Source organism: Accipiter gentilis, chromosome 19, assembly GCF_929443795.1.
Source record: "Accipiter gentilis chromosome 19, bAccGen1.1, whole genome shotgun sequence".
Classification (NCBI taxonomy): domain Eukaryota; kingdom Metazoa; phylum Chordata; class Aves; order Accipitriformes; family Accipitridae; genus Astur; species Astur gentilis.
In genome coordinates, this window is record NC_064898.1 from 872,702 (window position 1) to 897,667 (window position 24,966).

The following is a 24,966-nucleotide window of genomic DNA, read 5'->3' on the forward strand; positions in this document are numbered from 1 at the left end:
CTAGGCACTTCCATGGGGACAACTGAGATGAACCCTAGATTTGCACTGGGTGTAACAGGAGCTTAAAAACCTAATTCACATATAGAGCCTATAATTAGGTGTTTAAATCTGGAGATAAATCCCATCCTGTTGGTTCATCTACAACATATCTTCTCTCTGACCATGTCCAATGCAGAAACCCAGGAACAATTTTAGGAACAGAACCACCAGAGCCCGATTGTTGAAAGAAGCTCTTTCAAAGGCACAGAAGGTCCTGATGGGCACAAACTTTCAGGCAATACAATGCTGCAAAGTGGCCCACAGAAAAATATTTTCAAAGTTCTTCCTTGTCTGTGAGCCACTGTGCTGAAATGCAGTTACCTGGAACTTGATTGTGGAGATACCTCTTAAAGAAGTTGTATGCAAGAAAGAGTAGAATTTGAAAGACTTTTTCAAAGTGAACGTCAGTCTTTGAGGGTCAAACATGCAATCATACCTATTGATCTTTAAAATTAATTGCTTTCCAAACCTTCAGCCATGGGAAAAACCTATGAAAATTTTAAAAAACCCACATGCTACTGCCGAGAAACTTGCTCATGTATGGCCCTCAACACTCCACCATCAACTTTGCTCTTGTCATCCCTTGTCAAATTGTTCTGTGAGCAGTGAAATTTATGAAATATGATTTCCACACAGCTATGTGCATCATGATTGAATTTCCTCTGGTTTTATGTTATGAATGTTTATGAAAGCTTTTTAAGAGGATAATGCACTCATACTATCCTCTTTTTGTATGGGTTCCCTGGTATCTAGTAATATAGTTGAGCTCACACTCCAGAATTTTTTTCAGATCTCAATCATCCATCTCTTTTAGGAAACTTGTAGGAATTTAGTCTCTCTAATATTCTTTCCTGTTAACATCCAGCTGGAACAGCCCAACAAATTCAACAGTCACAATGGGGTGACTGACAGAGTCCATTAACGTGATTAGAGAGGCTTACTTTTCTTAGGAGACCACCAATTTAGCCTGTCAATTTACCAACTGTTCTCTGGATAGAGGATATGCACGTCACATACTGTGCTGACAGAAGTGTTTTAATTGTCCTTTATGCCAGTGCCAGGATCCATATCTTCCATATCTTCACCCCAGACTGGCAGGAGGCAAAATTATTTCCCCTTTCAATTCAGCTACTAAAATATTACTCAGGGTTGGTAATAAAATATTATCTAAGTTTGCAGGCTTGTCACAATGTGTGAGGCCTTCTGGCAGGAAAAATGAAAACCTGAAATATATACCCTCAAAGACTTATATTCCATATTGTGTACTGCTGAGATGCTGCTGAATATCTGCAGAAAATGCAAAACAGTCTGCCACCATTTTATTTGCTACCAACTAGCTTTATGACATCAACTGTAAGTACAAACAAGCCAGCTGACAAGATTAAATTTCTCTTTCCTGCTCATTTAAACCTCTGCTTATTAAGCAGCTGTTACTACCATGCACCGAACTGAGTAAAAATATACTTACATAAGCTCAAAGAAAAAAACTTTCCGTATCCTAAAGCACGTTAGGACTATGTCTTTACCCATTCATTACTAGGATGCAGCATGTCTATAAGATGTGTACAGATCAAGATCTCCAGTCAAATCAGGAAGCTCAAAAGGAATGTAACACTAACATAAGACTAACCTGAAACAAGGAGAACTCACAGTGTTAAAGGATTTGAACCAATCCATTCCCCTTGGCACCAGTTTCAAAAGCTTCTTTCTAGCAATCTACCCTTAAATACTTCTAACTAACTATTCTGCTCCTAGTCTCTCCCTGAATAGGACAAGTCATTAATAATGCACGCCTCTCCCATTTCTCCTTTGATCTCTTTGCAGTAGAAATTCAAATGGAAATTTGTTATTTCTAGCAATCTTCTATTGTTTACCACTACATCTTTCCAAAACCTCATAAGCAGTAGGATTGTTCAATTGATTCTTGCACGCAGGGAGGATCTTAAAGTGTCTGTCGTTAAGGAATTGAACACAGCTGAGAATATCATTAATCTGTAGTAAAATTCAGTTGTGTATCCATTGCCTTTCAAAGGAACTTCAATTTTTCACTCCCAGCATGTCCTAGTGTAGTTGTGTGAGCCATGGTCTCCCCTGTCTACTTATGAAACAAGTTCTGGTTTGCATCTGTGAAATATGGAAAACTTATAGCATGGTTCAAAAACTAGAGCTGCTGCTAAATAGCAAACCACTGAATAACATACCAGGAATAATGTAGTTATGAAACAGCTTACTATGACATTTCTTTGCATCATCTGCAGATTTATGGGGTTTCTATGTCCCTGCCATAGTCTTTTGTATTCCTTTCTCATAATATTTTGAAAATACATAAAACATTTTTCTTTAAGTGTTTTGAAAATTTGTGATACCCACTTTGCTCTTTGAAAGTATAACCCTTTTAATTTTCTCAGACACAAAATTTACTTACCAGCCATGAAGATATCTCAAATTACTTTGCAATGCTAAATAGTTACAATCAGCTGTAAAGAAGTTTAGCTTCCCTCTGAGGCGCTCATACCTCCTAAACAGTTCGTTGATACCTAGAGAGGCCACCAATCTGTTATTTTTCTTTCTGCAAAAGCTGCTTTTCAAAAAACATCTTTCTCATTCCTTAGCCAGTGGAACGCCTTTTCTTGTTTCTAGATCCATGAAGCTCAGGGAAAAACAAAGGATCCAGCTCAGATTCTAAGAACTCCTTTTTGCTAACATCTCCGTCAAGACCTCACTGGAGAAGCAAGCCAATTTCCTCCAACGTCCCCAGCTAACTATTGGTGCCATTTTGGGAGAAGGCAAAAACCAGGGAAAAGCAAGAACTTTTCCACATTTTTCTAATCAGACCAGAGACATGGGTTGTCAGGAAATGGAATGTCAGACATAAACGTCACTAAAATGATTTTGCCTTTATGAACCATTCTGTGTTTTAGAAAAGTAGCTATGCATCCATTTACAAACATTCAGTTGGGAAGGACCCCACTAGGTCTATTTTCAACATTCAGGAAGTTTCAATATTGGCTTTGCTCATCATGCAAACTTTGAGAGAGACATATATGAGCTCTATTATGATGGGACAGAAATAATTGAAGCTCTCCTTTAATCATTTCCATAATAAGATATTTTTTCTTTCTTAGCTCTCATATTTTTGCAAAGCATTTTCATTATCTTCTTTCACTGTCCCTGAGTGAAACCACCACTGTTTGCTTGTCATTTTTCATTATGAGCACTCAAGCAATGCCCAGAATTCTTAATTGAAAAACTCCTCTACCTAGTTTCAAAAAGATAAGTGGTGAGAGAGCAGGTATGAGTTTCAGAGCTGGAAGCAAATTCAAAATATCCTGGCAGTCTTTTATTGCGTGTCTACTTTTAAGTCGTTCCCCGCTCTTGCTCAAGCTTTTGACATTGACTGAGGGAAGGGCATATCCATCCACTAGTAATGCTCACAGGAAAACATTAATTGAAAATGACCACTTTTGTGCATTTTGGATCAGCTGCCAGAGATACAGGGAGGAGGAAAAAAAAAGAGAAATAAAATGCTGAAGCGTGTTGTCATCAGTCACACCCAACAAGTGCATGTCCCAAATCTATCAAATCAAGTATCTTTTCCTCTGATTCTGTCTGGAAACTGTTATAAATTCACTTTATAGCATTTCCTTTCCATTCTCTCTTCTCCTTTTTCCAAATAAAAGAAATCTATACTTTCTCACAGCAGGGAGAATCCTGAGAAAAATAATCAAACGTTCTGCTTGTAAGCACCTAGAAGAAAACATAGACATGAATAGCAGCCTACCAGGATTTGTCAAGAAGAAATCTTGTCATAACAATATAGTTTTCATTCATCACCAGATAGTAAGCTCTGTATGTTGGGGAAAAGCAGTATGTACATATCATAGAGCTTGAGTTTTGTAAGATTTCATAAACTGTCACCCAAAATACAGTCTAGGAAAACCACACTCAGAGTAGTTGCCAGCAGTACTTGGTGAAACAGGATGAATGAATCAGAGGGATGAAATGAGCAATTCTGCAGGGGTCTATCCCAATCAGTATATTCGTTCCTGACATTTAAGATGAAAGACAGGGTGTATTAGATCTGTAGGCAGCACAAAGCTGGGGAGATCACAAGGCTGTTGCAGGACACAAGTAAAATTCAGGATGATTTGGGCAAACAAGAGAAATTATTTCCGTAAAAAATAAAACAGTAAGAAAAAGTGTAAGGTTCTAAGTAGAGCAGAAATAATCAACCAAGTATATATTGGAATTGAAAATTATTAAGATAACGGTTCTGCAGGGGGGATTACAACAAGACTAATAGAAAAAGACTGGACAATGTCATGTTACTGTGCAAAAGCCAGTATCATCATATTTGGTCACATCAGGATGAGCACAGATGATAAAATATACGTGCATTTGTCCTCTGTTATACTCAGAAGCAGTAAGGAATGTGCAGAAAGAAATAAGAAAGTTCAGAAAATTAGAAAATATTCCCCATAAGGAAAGTCTGAAGGAATGAGTGTTGAAAAGAGAAAACTGAAACTATAGTAAAGAAATCATGTATTCTCTGTATCCACATTTTATAGAACAAGACATTATAGGCTTAAACTGCACAAAGGTAAAACAAATAAAGTATCAGAAACATAGTCTGGAAATGGTGCAACATATCCACCCACCACTGCAGGACTCTAAGAACAGATTGGTCAAATATCTATGGGGATTGATCTAGGTGTAGTTACCATACTTTGGGTTCAAGGGGGCAAACAAGACCTGACAAATTCCTTCCTGCTGTCCAGTGCTCCTATTGCTGAATCCTTCTACACTGTTTGGCTTGAATGTTCTGCAGATGTATTAAGTATATACTGTTATTTGTATCATGCGGTTATGCAAGTCATCCTTATTGTTTAGAAAAGCAATGTTGGTTTCAGAGAATTACTAAATGCTAATGTAATTCTTTTTCTTAATATGTAACATTAATGCCTTTTGTGCAGTGTGGCTGGCACAGAGGCTGGAAGTCATCAGTCCATGCTGTGACTATTGTGACACACAAAATTGATTCAGCTGTAATAGGATGAGCATGAAAAAGCATTAGAAAACTACAGGCTCACATCTTAGGGTGGGTTAAGTGTAACTGATAAAAAAAAGATAAAAACTCTGAGGTTTTGAAAACTCAGCTTCTACTTGGAAAAAAACAGAATGAAAATAACTCAAACTTGTAAATTTAGCTTTGCAAAATTCCCATATACACAAAAAGGCAAGCACTGAAGCCTCCTTAAATGTGACAGGGATTTTCTATTAGCTATGGCAACATCCCTGTTCCTTGTCATGTCCCAGCAAAGCTGGAAGTAAATTTTCAGCAAAATAAATGGACACCATATTGCATAACACACTATTCTAACTGGGGGGAAGTTATCCTTTGCTAACAATAATGCACATTAGCAGCAAATAGGGACATTTAGGCCTAATCCTTGGAAATACTTATGACATGTGGTGTACACCGAGAAGGGCTTGCAAGGAGGCAAAAATGGCAGCTCCTTGCCTTACCAATAGGAGATAGATAAAAAGCAAACTCCTAGAGGTAACACGTTCAGCATTAACTGTTCATGCCTTCTTCTCATAAACCCTGGAAAATTGGCCAGAATGACGAAGCCAGTACTTTTGAAAAATACCCATCTTGTATCTTAGCGGTGCAGGTTAGGAGGCATGAACTACGGTTAGCTGTGGGCTAGTATTAGCATGAGGTAGCACACCCATCAAATTCTGAGTGAGTTCAGCATATGGCTTGTGTCTGCTGAATAAGTTCTGCTGGGCTGTATGCTAAGGGGAGTGTTTACCTTACCCAACTTTAGCTATCTAAAATTAGATACCTTATCAAAGCTTCTCTCTGTTAGACACCTTTCTTGGCTGACTTGAAATACCGTATTTTTGTAAGAAATTATTAGGGATATTTTATAAAATTAATAGTCATAATTGTCATAATAAAATAGTATAATCACAATAATTTAATCTGAAACAAAATGTTGGGGGATTGGTCCTTCTTGTTGTTAAATTATAGGCAAATTTTGGAAAAAATTAAGGTTTAAAATGAAATAAAAAAATAATCCAGAATCTTTTGTTCAAAAATGTCCACACAAAAATATCTGGTTTTTTAATTATTATTTTTTGCTATATCTTCCTGGCATTAATTCATAACTGGAATTACATCCTGGGTTGATAAAATATTTGCTCAAAAAAGTATATCCAACTGGGAAAAGAAGCAGAAAGAGATGGTCTGCCTAGGCAACCTAGACTTACTGGCAGAACTAGTAAAAAAACCCAAGTCCTGAGGTCCAGGTAAGTTGTCCAGCTGTTACTGCCTTAAGTCACATTTATGTGCTTTCTTCCCCACGAGGAATCCCCCACTTTTTCCGTTCATAACACAATTTGAATCTCACAAAAGATATTTCCATCTCAGAGCTGCAGCCCAAAGAAACCTTCCCACCACAAAGTCTCAACTTGTGGTTAGGATTTCATTTTTGGCTAGTCAGTCCTTTTATTTTGCTGTAAACCACATCCTATAATTTAGCACAAGAGGAATGTTTTATGGCCGTATGTGTCTAGCGTTAGAATTTTAATTGGAGGTCTTACTATATTTTATGTAAGAACCAATATTATAATTTTTTAAGCACACTTCATTTAAGAGTTAATATTTTATTTAAGACCCCAAAAGATAAGCATCACTTAACCTCAAATATGTACTGTCCTATTTTTATCATCTCTGTTGCTTGTGGTTAGACTCCAGAGAAAAGAGATCTGGAAGATGAGCATTAAACACCTTGACAGCATTGAGCTGAACTGGGGGTGTGAAAATGTTAAAGGACTCAATTTGTGGTGAAATTTTATCTGCTGAACGTAGACAGGCAGCATTTCAGATGTTTAATTAGTATTCAGAGTGTGCATTCTTAAGAGGTTACAGTATCGCTAAAAAATTTCATTGCACGTTCATACATTTACATTTAGTCCTCAGACTGTTGTCAGTTAACTTACAGTGCCATAGAGCAAGGGTGAGGTTTTGTGGATATGTCCGTTTCCTACAAAAAGAATAGACATGGAGACAGAATATTATAAAAGGAAGGAAAATACTTCCGTAGCACATTAAGAGTGCGGTACTTACCTGTAGTAATGAGTCCAAGGACAATAAACAAGTTGAACCCTTTCCAACGAGGCCAAGGAAGCTGCCTATGGAAAGCAGAAAATGCCAATATACCAGACAGGTGTTGCGTGGCTAGCGTCAATCACGCTGCTCTGAAATGACGCTGACCCTGAGCTCAGCTTGGCAACTTCCATCCACTCGCCTGCCTTACATGCTCGGTGGCCAAATGTCCTGGTTTCAGCTGGGACAGAGTTAACTGTCTTCCTAGTAGCTGGTACGGTGCTGTGTTTTGAGTTCAGTATGAGAATGTTGATAACACTGATGTTTGCAGTTGTTGCTCAGTAGTGTTTAGACTAAGTCAAGGATTTTTCAGCTTCTCATCCCCAGCCAGCGAGAAAGCTGGAGGGGCACAAGAAGTTGGCACAGGACACAGCCAGGGCAGCTGACCCAAACTGGCCAAAGGGGTATTCCATACCGTGTGACATCATGTCCAGTATATAAACTGGCAGGAGTGGGGGTGGGGGGATCGCCGCTTTGGGACTTTGGGCATCGATCTGTGGATGGTGAGCAATAGCACTGTGCATCGTTTGTATATTCCAATCATTTTATTATTACTGTTGTCATTTTATTAGTGTTATTATTATCATTATTAGTTTCTTCTTTTCTGTTCTATTAAACCATTCTTATCTCAACCCACGAGTTTTACTTCTTTTCCCAATTTTCTCCCCCATCCCACTGGGGGGGGGGGGGGGGGGGGAGGGAAGTGAGTGAGCGGCTGTGTGGCGCTTAGTTGCTGGCTGGGGTTAAACCACGACACCAAACAACATGCCCTGGGATGTGGAAAAGGGCTTTTGGCCAAATCTGGGGCCACCACTGCAGGCCTACAGTTTGTGCAGTCTCGTGAGGGTAGTTTCAGCGTGGCTTTCGGGATAGTCTGTGTACAGACCCCTTCAGTGGTGTGACAACTGAATTCAAGTTATCTTGAAGTTACACTTTCAAGTCATTCAAGTTATCTGGTAGTTCATGAGTGGCTTCGTGCATGTGAAAGGAGTTGGGGCAGGAGGATCTTTTGAATCCTTCCCGGTGGACTTAGTTCTACTATCATAATCAGGATGTGTTTCAGCTGATAAAATAATATGAAACCAAAGAGAACTCAACAAACCAGAATGTAAATCAGAAAACTGTATACGCATAGAGATATGCTGTGGGCTGTACTGAAATGTAGAGTTCAGCATTTTCATGGTGTTTGGGTGATGACAGCTATAGAGCAATAGTGCTGAAGCAACTGATGAGCTTGATGACACACCTTTATAATATTAATTTCCTTATATAATGTGGTACTGTATAAAATGACATATGTATTAATCTTGTTATCTGTCATACATCCTTTTTTTTGTTTGCTTTAGGTTTTTCCTCCAATTGTGCTGTCATGATTGACATGACTCAGAAATTTATTCGCCTAACTACTTGCGGCCATTGCAGGATTTGTTCTCCTTTACAAGCAAAAGGCAAAATATTTGTAAATAAATAAGCAAAGACAAGAACCAGGCAAGCTATCCATTTGCCCAAGGAAATAGGTTGCTTTATGTAGATTCTGAGCTCTTGCACTTAAGGAGGAGGTAAATGGGCACTGCGGTTTTCAGTCTCCCTGTTGAGATACTGCAGTAATGAGAGCCATTATGAGAAAGCTAGATGGAGAAACGGACGCATCTGGGGTTTCCGTTCCTCCTTTTCCAAACTGACTGTTATCTTTTTCTGTTTCCTGGGTATCTAAGGGATCATCAGCAATTGGTCTCTATTCTAATGTCATAGGGACAGAAAATGTCTCAGACCTAACTGGCATTAATTTAGCCTAGATTTCTCTTTCTGTCTTAACAAAGGGGCTTCTCTTCACACAGACCATACAGGGAACTTAAACACGTATTGAAGAGGGCTGTTCCACTTAGTATCTAAAGAAAATTGTTAGATATCCAATCAAACTGACTCATTCCCTCTTACAGTAAGTGCAGGGTAAAGGAATACAATGAAAAATCTCATGTCCTTGAGCACTGAAGTGTACAGACTTTGAACTATGCTTTCTTCTTTTCTTTTTGCCTACTCATCCCCATGCAGATATGCATACAAGTATACACAATCACCAAACTGCTTAGCTGAGCCCTATAAATAGGGTTGAAGCAGAAAATTTTCAACAAAATGTAAGGAGGCAAAAATCACTTGACCATTCTAAGTTTAAGCAGCCTCACAATTGACACATTAGCTCCAGAGTGTATAATATAGTTACACCACTGTTAAGTTTTGGGAAGTCACAGTCAGTGACTGTAAGATCTGGTTGCTTCCCATCCTCCCAGGATTTAAGGAAGATTCATATGTTCTCTGTGAGTGTTCTGTCAACGCTTTAGATTGTGTGGCTAATATCAATGTGTGCTGGTTATTTGTTTTGGCTTCTTTAAAGAGAATTATTTTGCAGTAGTTTGAAAGTAAAATTCATAAGTCTTGTGGCTTCAGAGCAAGTACTCTGGGTCAACAGTTAAATGCTGAAATATTCTGAGTGCCATGAGAGCACTCAGAACTTCAAAAGATAAGTACTTCATTATGTTGCAGATGAGGGAATAATTTGACCTTACTGCTTTGGCATTCTGTATATCTTTGGCTTAAATGAGTAGGAAATCTTAAAATAGGAGGTAAAGGGTCAGAGGTTAAACTCATGCTGTAATTACAATTGCAGTCTTTGGGTTTGCTCTTTAAGTTTAACTGTTTCTGTAAGCTAAGGCTGAAATTATTTAATACACACTTCTATATTTAGGTAAATTCTGATGGTATGAATTCCAAAATGTGTGTGTTAGCCTTATAGCTGAGTTACCTTAAGATGAAAGGTTTTGATAAGCTATGAGAAAAACAAGAAGCTTTTGAGTTAATGGACCCCATGTACAAGTCAATCATTATAATGCCATGCTGTTTGAAGCCATGCCTGTTAATTTTTCAGAGAAGACTGTGGTTAATGACATGTTCAGATAGCCTTCAGTTCTGGCACGGCTCGAAGCAAATGCTAGTTTAGTACTGTCAGAAAGTAGAAAGATAATGACATGCTAAATGACAGAGCAATACTCTGAGCAGTCAGTTTTGAGTTATAGCTTTGTATCCTTGATTCTTCTGCCCTTGCAGCTCTCTCTTCTACTCCCTGGTACCCTGACCCTGGGGCCAAGAGGGAGTCTCACTAGTTGTGGTGGACACTGTCAGAGAACAACACATCCCTCGCTATAAACCTTTTTCAGACCTATGCTAGCCCAAAATCTCACTTCTCGTAATGCAAATTTTGAGCCTCTACTGCCATTTTCATCTATTCCTAAGCCTCAAAAGCATTGGCCACAGTTGCAGTTGAGAGAGCAGGAAAAGTATGTGTATGCACACGTGCTCTCTTTTTTCCCCTTCTATAATATGTAAATAAAAGAGAATATAAATCTAAGATGACAATAACCAGTGACGTCTGAGGCTGGAAATGGGTCTCATTTTCCCCGCTGACACCATAGACAGGTGAGAAAACAAGCCCCAGTCCATACTGGACAGGAATAATGAAACGATCTGGGCATGTGGGCACCCCTGGGTGGGCTCTGCATAGTGTTCAGCCTGGAGGTGACAGATGACCCAGAGGTGTCCTGGAAGAGACCTGACAGAGCAGTGTGGACACAGCCAGAGAGTCCTCTGAGAAGACATATGCCCAGGTTGTGTTTCTTGTCCCGACCACAGCTGAGATCGGGCACAGTACACAGACCTTCCGCTTGTTCTTGTACCCGAGTGTGTCCCCCATCCGTATGTACCTTCAGTATATTCTCAGCTTGGTTCCTTACCTCCTGAGTAATTTTAAACCCATATTTCTGTGTATGCCTGTGTCGTGGCTTAAGCCCGGCTGGCAACAAAGCACCATGAGGCTGCTCACTCACTCCTCCCCGCCAGTGGGATGGGAAGGAGAAAATATAATGAAAGGCTTGTGGGTCGAGATGAAGACAGGGAGGGATCACTCACCACTTATGGTCACAGGTGAAAAACAGACTCAACTTGGGGAAAAAAACCCCAAATCAATTTAATTTCTTACTAATCTAATCAAAACAGGATAATGAAAAGTAAACCCAAATCTTAGAACACCTTCCCCTCCACCCCTCCCTCCTTCCCACATCAACCCCATTCCCAGTTTTCTCTCCCTCCTCCCCCCCAGCAGCACAGGGGACGGGGGCTGGGGTCGGTTCCTCACCCCTTGTCTCTGCCGCTCCTTCCTCCTCAGGGGGAGGAGGACTCCACGCTCAGGCCCTGCTCCACCATGGGGTCCGTCCTGCGGGAGACAGTCCTCCATGAACTTCTCTGGCATGGGTCCTTCCCATGGGCTGCAGTTCCTCACGAACTGCTCCTGTGTGGGTCCCTCCCATGGGCTGCAGTCCTTCAGGCACAGCCTGTTCTAGTGCTTCAGGGGCACCCCCCTGCTCCGGCGTGGGCTCCTCTCTCCCTGGGCTGCAGGTGGGCATCTGCTCCCCCGCTCCCCTCCACGGGCTGGGGGGGATGACGGGACAGACAGCCTGCCACCTCACAACAGGCTGTGGGGGCATCAACCCCCTCCCCTCCTCCTTCACTGACCTCTGCAAAGGAGTTCCTCTCACATTCTGATCCCACACTCCCTGCAGGTTCCCCTCTTAAATCTGCTCTCCCACAGGTGTTACCACCATCACTGATGCGCTCGGCCTGGGCCAGCGGTGGGTCCAGCTTGGAGCCGGGGAAGCTTCTAGAAGCTTCTCACAGGAGCCGGCCCTGCAGCCCCTGCCCTGCTACCAAAGCCCCACCATACAAACCCAATCTAGCCTGCACACACTACACTATTTTGTTTGTAACTCACAACAACGAAAGCAGAAGGAACTTGCTCAGGAGCTGTTCGGCTCACAACCGCTGGTTGTAAACATCTCCCGTAAGCCTGTGGGGAGGACCACGAGGACGGCTGCTCCCTCTGCAAGAGGTCGTGAGGGTGGGTGGGCCACCTCAGGCATCCCACTGTCCTGCTCTAAAAGGGACTCTGTGCTGGCCTCACCCAGTGCCAAGCCAAGCGTGAGTGTTTGAGTCCCTGAGAAGGGAGAAAAGGGGTTTCTGCCTGTTTGACTCCAGATAGCTTCTCAGAATTTGGCACAGCTACTCGAGGTCAGCAACATGCTATGGCCAGGCACGGATTGTTTCCCTAGGGTTGTGTGATTACAATCCCAAGCACCAGATCTCCAGTCTTGACTTTCCACCCCATTTTATAAGAATAAAAGTGGCCACCTCCCAAAGTAATTCTCTCATTCAGCTAATTAGTGCTTCAGGCCCCTGTTTTACAGCCCACACACATAGTCGCTCTTATACATGGATACAGTGCCATTGAACAAACATGAGCTGTTTTACACGCAGAACAGCTAAAAAATATACAAACTACACAGTGTCTTCATTAGAAAGAGGGAGAAAAAAATCCATGATTACGGATTTAGATCCATAGACTACCATTTCTTTTCAGCTTAATTTCATTCTGGTTTTCTTTTCCACTGAGTTTCTGTCTGATTTTGTGCATTTCAGGTTTTTGCTCTGCTTCATTCCCTCCCAAGGCTCTAAACGTAGCTCATTTCAACTTATTCTTAGACTTTTCTCACATGCTTTACCTGTTTTCTATTAACTTCTCTTCTTAGCTATTTGTGTTTTTTCCACCTGGCAGTAAGATCATTCTGCTATCGTAGGACTTCCATCAAACATTTTTTCCTCCCTCCAGTTGCCATATATTTCCCTAGCCCTCAGGTAACTTTGAGTCAAATGTTTTCCCCTTTTCTTCTTCCTAAAGGAGCACTACTCAGAACGTCTTGTTGTGGATTGAGTTTGTTCTTGGTTATTGAGCTACGGACCAAAGGCAGTCCATAAGTGATGATGCAAATACCATTTTTTTGATTGACATTGGCTGATTACACTTATATGGCTTCATCATACTAGTCTAATGATCTGTCTTGATCTGGGAAAGGCTTTAGAGTCTGGTATTGTAAAATAAAGAAGCAAGCCTAAAATGAAAGAGCTTACAGTCTTCTGATAAAATATAGAAACACATCAGAAGAGGCTTTAAAAATGCTCTCTTGGAGCCCTTCTTCTACCAGCTCCCCCATTTTCATGTAAAGAGTATGTTTGTTTGCACAGGTGAATGTAGACCTGAGCCTTAAGACATTACGCTTTCTGCAGCAGGTTATCTTTATTTCTCTACACAGTCATATTTCCAACCTTCTGTTTAAGAAAACATGCCTTTTCTTTCTCATTTACTTGCCCATTTTATTTTATAACTCTAAATTGTCTGCATCCTGTTCAGCACTTCCTTCAGAGAATCACTATTGTACCCCCATGAATCTGTCTTCCCTATAAAACTGAGATTAACCAGTGAGAGACAAGGAAGCATTTCCATCTTGCTCACAGCTTGCACTTCAAGGGACCCCACAGGAGCATACGTGCCTGACTCTTCTTTGTTTATCTAATAATTTGCTCTAATGAATTGTTGCCCATGGGTTGTTTACGTACAAACAGGTTTTATGAAAAATCACACCCTGTTTATAGCAATTTATTAACCAGAAAGAGGCTATCTTAGCTAATTGAATTGTTCTAAGTGTTTCCTTCAACTCTGGCCAGAAGCAAAGATCCATCAGTAAGTTAGTACCTGGTGAACTATTTGTAGCTTACTTTTCTATAGCTCTCGTTCAATGAAGAGGCCTGTAAGCGTTTTTGCCTTTTTTCACAGGTGCCACCAGTGCTTCTGGACAAGCAGTTCTCGGAATTTACGCCAGATATCACACCCATTATTCTGGCTGCCCACACCAACAATTATGAAATCATAAAGCTCCTTGTGCAGAAAGGGGTCTCTGTGCCCAGGCCACATGAGGTCCGCTGTAACTGTGTTGAATGTGTCTCAAGTTCAGACGTGGACAGCCTCCGCCACTCTCGATCTAGACTCAATATCTACAAGGCTCTGGCAAGCCCGTCGTTGATTGCTTTGTCCAGTGAGGATCCTTTCCTTACCGCTTTTCAACTGAGCTGGGAGCTGCAGGAACTGAGTAAAGTCGAAAATGAATTTAAATCAGAGTACGAGGAACTGTCACGGCAATGCAAGCAATTTGCAAAAGATCTCCTGGATCAGACACGGAGTTCCAGGGAATTGGAAATTATTCTTAATTACAGAGATGATAATAGCTTGATAGAAGAACAAAGTGGTAATGATCTTGCAAGATTGAAACTGGCAATTAAGTACCGTCAAAAAGAGGTGAGTGTGCTGGAGAATATTTAAGCATATTTAATAGTAGTAATGTGATAGATAATAGCCTGAAATACATCCTTTTAACTGAGACTAATTGCTGCTTATCTCTTTTTGTTCTACAGGGTGTCTTCTTTTTTTTATATTTTTAATTAGATGAATTGGGTAGCTGTTATAGTTTGATAGTATCAGAATTTAAAATGTTCTGTTATAGCACAGATCCAAAGAAACTTTTTTTTTCTTTAGCACCTGAATAGACATAGTCTTCAGTAGTGTGCTCTGAAGAGCTCTTCAATAATAGGCTGAGAAATATATACAGCATGCTTCAAATAAGCTTTAATTGTGTCTGACAGAAAAAGGAGTCTATGTGTTTAAACACCTATAAAATACTACAGGTACCTCTATAGGGAGCTTTCTTCAAAAAAATGGCTATTATAAATAGCTACTGAAACATAAGATTAATAGCAATGCATGACTCCCCAGAATTCTGACATTCAGATTTCTTTTTCATAAAGAGTCCAAAATGGAGATACCTGGGTATTGGTTTGCATGCCAGTTAAAAATTCATGAGTTTGCTTCACTGATACAGATACTCAGCTGGAATCAGAGGATGTCTGCATTTCTTTTAAAAACACTCAAGTTCTTATGTGCATGGAAAAGCAAAAGAATCAAAAGAGAAAAAGGAGTTAGAAAGACAGTTCCCCTGATATTTCCAAAACTTCACTTGATCCCTGCTCATCATCATGTCAGAATGTGTTTTATCATCCCATCTGGAACCTGTACATACAAAATCAGCTGAACTGTGGAAGTGTATAGGCAAGACAAATGCTGTTAATAATTAAATGTTACTTGCTCATATAAAGTATGGCAAATACTTAAGGAACTTCTGTGTTATATTGAACTAGTCTATCTATCACTGCTAAATCTCTGTTCTGCAAAATATAACAGTAAATGCATTAATATATTAAATATGCTAGAAAGGATTGCAGGAACAATAACCAAACATTTAATGATGCTGTTGTCAATTTGAAATACAATTTAGTAATGAAAAGAAGTTATCATGAAGGTAGGGACCTACTGAAGTACTGCTGGAAAAATGTCTCAATTGCTCTCTGACTTCATGTCTTCTAATAAGTATTTTTTCCTTCAGGAAACTTGTTGCATAATTTTATATTTGCTATTATAATGTTTTAGGCAGCGTATTCACTGCCTTCATAAATTATTTTCAGATGGTACTATTCCAGACGTTTCTTAACAACTACTATTTCTATTTCTTGAAATGCAATCCTGTCTTACAGTCACTTAAGAAATTCTAACTTGGACTTCTATTTTCCAAAGGATTCACAATAATGCCACAAATTCAGTGAAATTTTCAATGAAAATATCAAATCATTTCAAACCTGTCATTTCATGGCAATGTCTAAACATTTCATTTCAATTAAGTAAAGCATTTTGTTTGACTGCAGTTTCTTCTTACTTCACTTGGACTTCAACATTTTTGACAATGCAGTGCTTATACCTAATATCACCCATATCATATTATTATACAAAGCAGTATAAATGTGATAGAAAGCAAAAATTATTCCTTATCAAAATTGAATATCTCAACAATGCCTAGAGAAAATAACTTTAAAGTACTGAAATGAAAAGTTGCTGTGTTCTTAATAATGTTTTTTAATGTTTAAGCTGCCATTCTGTTGGGAACATTGGCTTTTTATTCAGATATGGAATATAAAATATGTCTGGAAATACTGGAAATTTCTGCTTCTGTGGCAGCAATGCAGTTTAAGAGTATAAGTGAAGCTTTGTGGCAGTCTCATAGAGCAGAATTTTCTTTGGAACCACAGATTGATTTTGAGTAATTTTAGTAGCCATTATAATGAATTTCTCATTAAAAGTCTTCCAGATGCAAAAACCTGAATTATTGACTCTGAAAGCAGTAGTGACTTTGGAAACACAACATCTAAGAATTATCCTGTATTTAAAAAAAAACATACCTGAAAGATAAACAGAAGCATGGCAGCCATGTGTTAGCAAGTCACTGTGTATGTGAGTATTTGTCAAAAGACTGGGAAGGTGCAGTCAGAGGTCTCCATGTAGAAAATAACGAAACCCCACAAAAAATGGACTCTGATAATATTTGGACATTTTTAACACCAAAGGAAGATGTGTTTAGTCTATGAATCCCATAACTGAGAGGAGTGATGTATGCACGTTTGAGTCCATGTCTCCAAAAGACCCTTTTCTGCAGACTCTCAGCCATAGTATTCAAAAAGTTTGATAAACATTTTTCCAGGCAAGAGCCAGGTACTCTAAAACAGCTCATATGTTTGCTTTGTAAATCACGTAAAAGTCTCTGTGTTTATAGATAAAGACTCCACAGATGGTTAAATAGCATAAATTATGTAAGTAGCTTATCTGCTACACATACTTAAAGTCTTACTCTAATTGGTTGTCTATTACCTCAGAACGGAATGAAGTGTAGGTGTCCCTGTGGAAGCTGTACTTACTGCTGCTAGAAAAAAAATGTTCTTTAATCACAGGGTAGGAGCACAACTGCTTAATACAGCATTTAATTGTGCCTACATTTTAAATGCGTGGTGAAGCAATCCTCCTAAAGTATGTGAGCAAATTCCTTATACAGTCAAAAGACAGAGGTATGCACAGAGGGAGATCCTGTCTGCTCAAGATAAGACATCTAAGTTAACTTCAGAGACATCTCTCTCTTCTCCCTTGGCTGGGTAAGGAAACAGGGTGCTTCAATTAGAAGAATTACTTCACTAGGCATTGAAAATGTAGATGCAAGTTACACAACTTACTGCCTCAACTGCAGTTTCTACCCTGTGGTAACAGAGATTTCAGATTCTGAAGGCTCAGAGCCTGCATAAGAGGAAATGAATCTCAGCACTAACTTTTTAATGATGTCTCAGAAGGCATTGATAACCTTTGAATGCTATATGCTGCACACAAGCTGCTACCCTCTCATCACAGTTCTAGTTAAACTATTCATGAACTGACAGCAATGTCTTTTTATTTTGAACACTTGCTAGAAGTAATTAACTCAAAGAGGAGGGGACTTGCTGTTAATGAAGTACAGTGGAAATCTCTCACTTCTGTTCCTTTTCTGCATCTTTCTTAAAAGAAATGTTGCTGGGATGTCTTCCTCAAGCAGGAACAACTAGTAGCGCATATCCCTAACCAACAGTGCACAACCCTTCTGTTAGGATGTGACTGGCAGCAACAGAAGTTGCCTTTTGGTTTGAAGGAGTCACTACTAATGCACCTGCACGCTTCCCTACAAACCTGGGGTAGGTTTAGCACCAAGAGCTAATTTTTTCTACTTACAGTAACATTTACTTACAAATTTTAGAGAAAAAAAAATCTTGAACAAGATGAATAAATAAGGTAGCGCACAGGATTTAATTTTGAATATAAACCTATAATTATAGGAATTTACAGCCCTCTTCCCTCCCTCCATATACTTGCTGGGGATCGGGCTGTTCTTCCTCCCACCCCTGCAAGAGCACCTAACCCACAGCTCAGGTCAGTTAGTTTTGCTGGGTGATGAGCCCCAGTCTGAGCTGTGGTGGGATTTGCATCTGCTGGCTGCCCCCATTCCTCCCATGGCTGCCATCAGCCACTTCTGACTGCTGCCACCCCCTCCGTTGTGCTCCCCACACCTTCTGCCATAGCTGCACCAGCAGCTATCTTCACTCCTCACTGCAGGTAGTTTTGGCAAAGCCCAAGAGCTTCAAATAATTTGTATTATTTCAGCTCCAGTAATTGCCCTTGTAGCATGAAGGGCTCATACAGGCATCTAACGCGTAGAGGAGCATTTAACTCCTTTCTGGTTTTTGTGTTTCCTAGCTCCCAGGACACTCTTAAGCAACCCCTTCTCTCTCACATATCTTGTGGGAGGCTCTTGCACAAAGCCTTCTGTCCTCCTGTCCAAGATCTAACCTTTCCATGCCTGTACTAGGTGCAGTTGGCCTAAGACAGAGTGACTGCTTAACCAAGGCGCATTTGAACATGCTGGCTGAAACTTCTGCATGCTGTTGCAGTGCGAATTCTTCCACTGCTCGGCTGGACTCCCTCCATTAAGATAAACGTTTATTGAACAATAAAACAAGACAGCCAAAGCAAACTTGTCTTAGGCCTGTCTGCTGGTTCTTTTAATCTACCTCCTTTTTGCTTCACCAGATGTCCACAGAGCACTCTTCTCTTCCGTCCTTACCCCTTGTTTTTGCTGTAGCCTTAGCTATCAATATTAAAATAGCAAAGGGTTTCTTCATCCATTGCCTCCATCAATAGGGACGTCCATTATCAAACAAGAGATTTATGAGAAAAACAAAATCCTGTTGTATGAACTCACTTCCGTGCCTCCAAAGAGATCAGATCTTTATTCAAATTTTTGAGTGGAGAATAAAACTTCTGAACTTTACAACTCCAGGAGTTAAAATAAAAAGATGAAGAGAGGTGTTGAGTATGGCACTGGTATGACAAACAGGAGCTTAAGTTTGTGAAAGCCATATAGCTCTCAAGTTTGACTGTTGGCATTTGAACTCCTAGGGTATTTTTCATACTAAAAAGAAAATGTTCACACAAAACTATTAACAAGTCCTCCTTACAGAGACACTTGGCTTTCTTCTGCAAATAATAGGATGACCTTATTCCACAATCCATTCCCTCTTCATTAGATCATCATCAGTCCATCTCCTTTGGCATGGTCCAGCAGTGTCTCCCATTTTCCTTTGACCCACTTCCTTCTAGCCCAAGACTTGATAAATTCTGATGCACAGTGGAGGTATCACAAGTGAGGGGAATTTGCAGCACTCTGATAATGCTCATTTGAACTTTGAGCTTTCACAATCTATTATTTCATAGTTAGTCCAAATAGTAGAATAGCTTTCAGTCAATAATTTGGATTGAATAAAACAGCTGAGAAAATTAGGAACTCCCTTGGTGGTTACTTAGACACATAAAATACACCGGGAGACTCTATATTCTTTTGATACCATCTCAGTAGATTTCCTTGTGATACATTTAAACATCCTTTCTCCTTTTTATTGGCACACTCCAGGAACCTCAAGGTACATATTTATTTCTTTGTTACCCTTTGTCTCCTCTTTTTTTCCAACACTCTCTTTTCTTACTGAATTGCAGACACCATTGCCCATTGCCCATTCTCTATTGTCCTATCCACAGGGCCAGTACTACTGCAAATATTCCTGGGCCCCATCCACTGCCACTGCTTTTGCCTCCCAAAGAGGAAAGCTACAGGCAGCAGGAGGTGGAAGGAGCTTGAGGCTTAGATACAGTCATTCCCTAGGCTGAGCACCAGTAGGACGGTGTCCCAGACCCATGCAGCCTCATGCATTTCTGTTGAATCTTGTTTTCCCTAATATAATGACTCTACCTTGGGAGACAGAGCAGATCAAACAGGACTCCTAGGACTAAAAACCCTTGTAAATACACACAGGTCGTGAAAGGAAACTTCTCTCATTTCCCAGCCTCAGTTACACAAGAAACAGTATGGTTAAGTAGACAGAACAGTGGATTTTGGTCCTTCCTTTGCCACCAGCTTGCTCAGTGATTTTGGAAAGTTGATTGCATGTTAGCTTCACAAATAAAGTACAGGTATCTGCAGCTTCTGTCTAACTTTGTAAGTATGTAAACTCCTAATCACTTCAAGATTTATAGAATAATCACTTGGGTTGCTATCGGTGCCTCTTGGCTATTCGTCCAGTCACTGCAATCCATGTATGTTGAGTTTCCTGGTGCCTTACTCATAGCTGAGACCCAAAAGGATTCCCAAAGAGGGACATGAACTCCTTCCTCTGTCTGAAGGGGTGCTTCTTCAGGGTGCCATAACCATGGAGAGTGCCCCGATTTACCCTGCCTTGGGCTTGTCTCAGCCCTTTCTGATGAAGTTGACAAGTGTGCTTCAGGTCAGATTGCAAGGTGGACTTTGGGACACAGCTAGCCCGAAGCCTATATGTAGCTTCAACATCAGTTTCCATTTCAGTCCAAGTGGGTGGACCTTTGGTCTCTTGTCTTTCCACAAGAACCTAGTGCTTTGATCTGTGTGCAGTGATGTGCCTTCAACCATTTATCACCCTCTATTATGTATTGGGATTATAGGATCTTCAGGATAAGTTTTGCCTGTTGTTTATAGGTTTTGTGCTGTGCTCAGCACAGTCAGGCCTTAGTTACAGATAGGGCCTGTTAGTGCTATTGTAGCACCCTGAGAGCAATAATTACATTGTAAGGCTGATTGCAGCTCCTGATGATAAAGGGTAAAGTAAATACAGCAGGAATCACTTTTTTTTTTTTCCTTTTCATTTCTTAAGGCTTGTATTTTACTTGTTTTTTGAATAATGCACTCATGATGCTAGCAACATAAATAATCTAATGGTTCATTTCTGCTTAATGAATGAAACTAATCCAACCTACCTCAGCAGAAAGAGGGTACGGCTAGAGCAGCCTATGGTACTCATTGACTCAGCTTCTGCTTTTGTGTTACTTGATAACGCTCCTGCTTAGACCTGCCACAGAACTGCTCTATTTCTTATGCTTCAATGAAATTTTGTGGACTTTTCTATAGTTTTTATCTGCCTAAGAGAATGTCTTCTTGGGACAAGAAAGGGAATTTTACTGTTTCTGTGAGTATAGTATCATCCATTTCTTCACCTTAAAAGAAATTCTTGGCTTTCTTTTAAAACATGGCAACAAAGTAAAGATTGTGCCTTTGGAGGGCAAAACTCCAGAAGAAATTCCTGTTGTTAGTTACAGCTTCAGTTGTCTGGAACACAACCCATCAATATCTGCTAAGTGCTGTTGTAGGGAATGAAGGAAAGATTGGAGGGAAAAAAAGGCATACTGAGTTTTTATTGAAAGATTGTGAAAAGCTTGCTAGTTTGCCTAAAGAAATCAGTTTTATTTCATTATTATCTCTAATGAATATAGAATATAACCAGTCTTTCTTCTATGTTGCTTAACTTTCCTGGTAATATCACTTAAATTTATATGGTGCTATATTTACAGAACCTGACACAACTTAAAACCAGTGGGAAGGCATGCTGAACGACAATAAGCAGAAGAGAGAACTGAAAGCACATGGGTTTTTTCAATTATATTTTGTTAAATTTGGTCTCACAATAATGGAAGTAGACCATTTAGCAGGTTGTATGTGCTGCATGTTTTGCTTTGCAGACACACTCAGTAACTGATCTGCTTATCTGATACGTAACCGCTTTCAGTTGTTTTTTTTTCTTCTGCTTAGGCAAATGCTTAGCAAGTCCCGGACAAAGAATTGAGATTACAGACTCTTCCTGTACACATCACATCCTGTACACTCCACGTTAGATGGTATTTCAGGGATTCAACAGATCAACAGTTTTCCTTCCTGCAATAACCCGTATTTCCTGTGTCATGTATCTCAGTCTTCTGCAGATGTCTTAGATACACTTGGGCATGTCAGATGGTAGGAGAGGTGTAGGAATTGAAACCTCTTCAGGTCTACCTGTTGTTTACAGGTGAGCTAGGTGGGTAAGCTCGTGTTACATTCACTAATGTACAGTCAGTGGGTCCTAGAGCACGATTCAGCTGAACAGGCACTAGTGAAGAACTTAGTTTCCTAAGCACAGCTGTCTAGTGTTATTTGAGATAACCTAAGCTATCTGAGATGAATAAATAGAGCTGGTAGGTATGGCACAATACCTACAGGGGATATGGGCCCTGCCAGACCAGGAACCACAGGCCGGAATACTTCAGGACATCTGAAGCAGCACTAGATGTCTGTATGTAGGTATCTCCAGATGTAATGTAAATTTCGTTGTAGGATCCATCGACTGTATTAACTAGATAGTCACTGATGATGGGAACTTCATTAAGTAAGGCACACTACCTACATATACCTAAATTTAGGTGTTTCAACCTCAAACTAGATCCCTAGTCTGTGGTAGTCATTCATGGAGAGGAATAGACACTTCCAGAATACTATTTTGTTCATCTAATCTAAAATGGGATTATTTACCCTTTGCAACTACCTTTGGCTGGTGAAAAGAGGTCCTGACAACTGTCTTAGACCTCATTTTCTATAGCTAAAGTTATAATGGAATTTATTTCAACTTGGGTGTCCAGTTTTGCAATATTCAGAGTTTCTCTGGAATGCTGTCATCTACTAGTGATAGCACAGGAAGGAAGATGCCTTCTGGCATCACCATTTTATACTGTCACTTGCCCCTCAATACCATGTACAATGGCAACTGGCAGTGTTTCTTAGAGAACATAAGTCACACAGCTCTGTGATTTGGTAAGGACTGTTTCTTTTCCTTACTATCCAGTGATTTATCACTATTCTTGACCAGTTCCATACAACTCTGTGCCCATTCTAGAGGGGCGGATTACCCTGTCCTCTGTATATGTGATTGAATAGCATCTTGACAGTGTCAGCTACTTAAGTTGCTGTGTTTCTTTGCATCCTTTCTGTTCTCCCCTGACACAATGAATCATCCATCAGTATTTCCACTCAGTTTTTAGTTTCATTCTTGGCTTGAATTCTGTAATCTCTGTGGAATCTCCAAATAAGTTTATACTTTTTTTTTTTAATCCTTGTTCTTTAATTCAGGTCCTGCCATTCTAAATTGCTATTTAGTGTTTCCATTATTGTACTCATATCAAAAACTCCACTAGTGAAAGATGCAAAGTTTTAGTGAGGCAAAAGGCTAGAGATACTTTGCAAAAATAAGATATTTTGAGGAAAGACTTTAAGAAAGTGAGAACTCTTTTCCTAGGGAGACAATAGGCTCAGCTGTTGGTGAGCACTTGCAAACAATCAAGGACTTGATAAGGAAGGATTTTACAGAATGTTTTGAAGAACAGGGGAAAGCCAAAGGTGAATGCGTATGAATAAGAGAAGAAAGAAATCCAGGACTGAACATCCTCTGGCATGTTCTTTATTACATCAAATTATTGCTTTTATACTTTGAATGTGTTTCATTCCTGAATAATGTCGGAAAAATGTGAGGGCCCTTAACATCTGTGGGAGAGAAAAAACCAATGCAGATCTTCAGCAAGTAGAAATTGCTGAAGATCTACAAAGTGCAACATTCCTATGCTCTGTTGCTCAAGTGCAGGATCTGGCTCATTATTTTTTTAGGTAGATGAAGAGGAAAAGGTAACATTTTACTCTGCCTGCTGTGCAGAAAAGATAATAATATTTAATTGCCAGGGTAATGTAGCCATTTAAATTAGAGGTTGTTCTAAATAGCTAACCTTAAGGGCTTCATTAGCAGCCCTGTTATGGTTCACAAAAAGACATGACTCAGTTACGCAGCATTTGACATTAAGACAAGCTGAAAGTGTAACAGAAGGGAAAAAGGTTTGACACATTATTAATAAAATCGTTGAAGGCTTAGACTCTTTTTTCCTGCCTTCTTAATAGCATGCAGAAAGAAACTAGAAATAGCCATTCCTGTAGTGTTTTTGTGCTATGAGTCCCTGACTCATATCACATAACCTCAGGTATTTAACTAAGGTACCTATGTCAGCAGCCTAGCCTTGGGTCCCTTCATAGTCGATGGGAAGAGGCAGACATCTCCAGACAGCAACTCAGGCCATCTCGGAGCAAAATCATTTTTGTCACTACCTATGTTACTTACGCTTATTGCAGAGGAGACATGGGTAGCTAGATGTGTTGTACAGGCTAGAAAGAAAGTAAAATCCTTTAAGAAGAATAGCATGTTGTTTCTGGAAGGTAGGTAACAGTGGGCAAAAGCTAATTTTTTTAAATCTTGATATTCTGTTGTTCTGAGAACTGAAAAAGCCCCTTAAGCTGAATTAGATGAACCTGTTTGCAGAAATCCCTTCTAATGCATTGTGTGATCTAAGGGTCTGCCTTAGCAGGTAAATTCAGGGAGAAACCTGGTTTCCCACAAAGACTTATCTATATTGTTTATTGTCCTGGTTTCAGCTGGGACAGAGTTAATTGTCTTCCTAGTAGCTGGTACGGTGCTGTGTTTTGGGTTCAGTATGAGAAGAATGTTTATAACACACTGATGTTTTCAGTTGTTGCCAAGTAACGTTTAGTCTCAAGTCAAGGATTTTTCAGCTTCCCATGCCCAGCCAGCGAGAAAGCTGGAGGGGCACAAGGAGTTGAGAGGGGACACAGCCAGGGCAGCTGACCCAAACTGGCCCAAGGGGTGTTCCATACCGTGTGAGATCATGTCCAGTATAGGAAGTGGGGGGAGGGGGTGCGGGGGGAATCGCTGCTCGGGGCCTAATTGGGCATCGATCGGAGGGTGGTGAGCAATAGCACTGTGCATCATTTGTATATTCCAGTCCTTTTATTATTACTGTTGTCATTTTATTAGTGTTATCATTATCATTATTAGTTTCTTCCTTTCTGTTCTATTAAACCGTTCTTATCTCAACCCACAAGTTTTACTTCTTTTCCCGATTTTCTTAGCTGCCCCAGTGCGGGGGGGCAGGCAGTGAGTGAGCGGCTGCGTGGCGCTTAGTTGCTGGC

The 24,966-nt window shown here is 40.1% G+C and overlaps 1 protein-coding gene across 1 annotated transcript in view; it reads left to right on the top strand.

The window, feature by feature from the left end:
- The window catches only part of TRPC4 (transient receptor potential cation channel subfamily C member 4), a 154,018-nt gene that overhangs the window by 70,304 nt on the left and 58,748 nt on the right, over positions 1 to 24,966 (top strand). Inside the window, exon 3 of the mRNA XM_049823324.1 lies at positions 13,929 to 14,447. Within this exon, the coding sequence (XP_049679281.1) occupies positions 13,929 to 14,447 (519 nt within the window). The remainder of the gene's footprint in view (positions 1 to 13,928; positions 14,448 to 24,966) is intronic.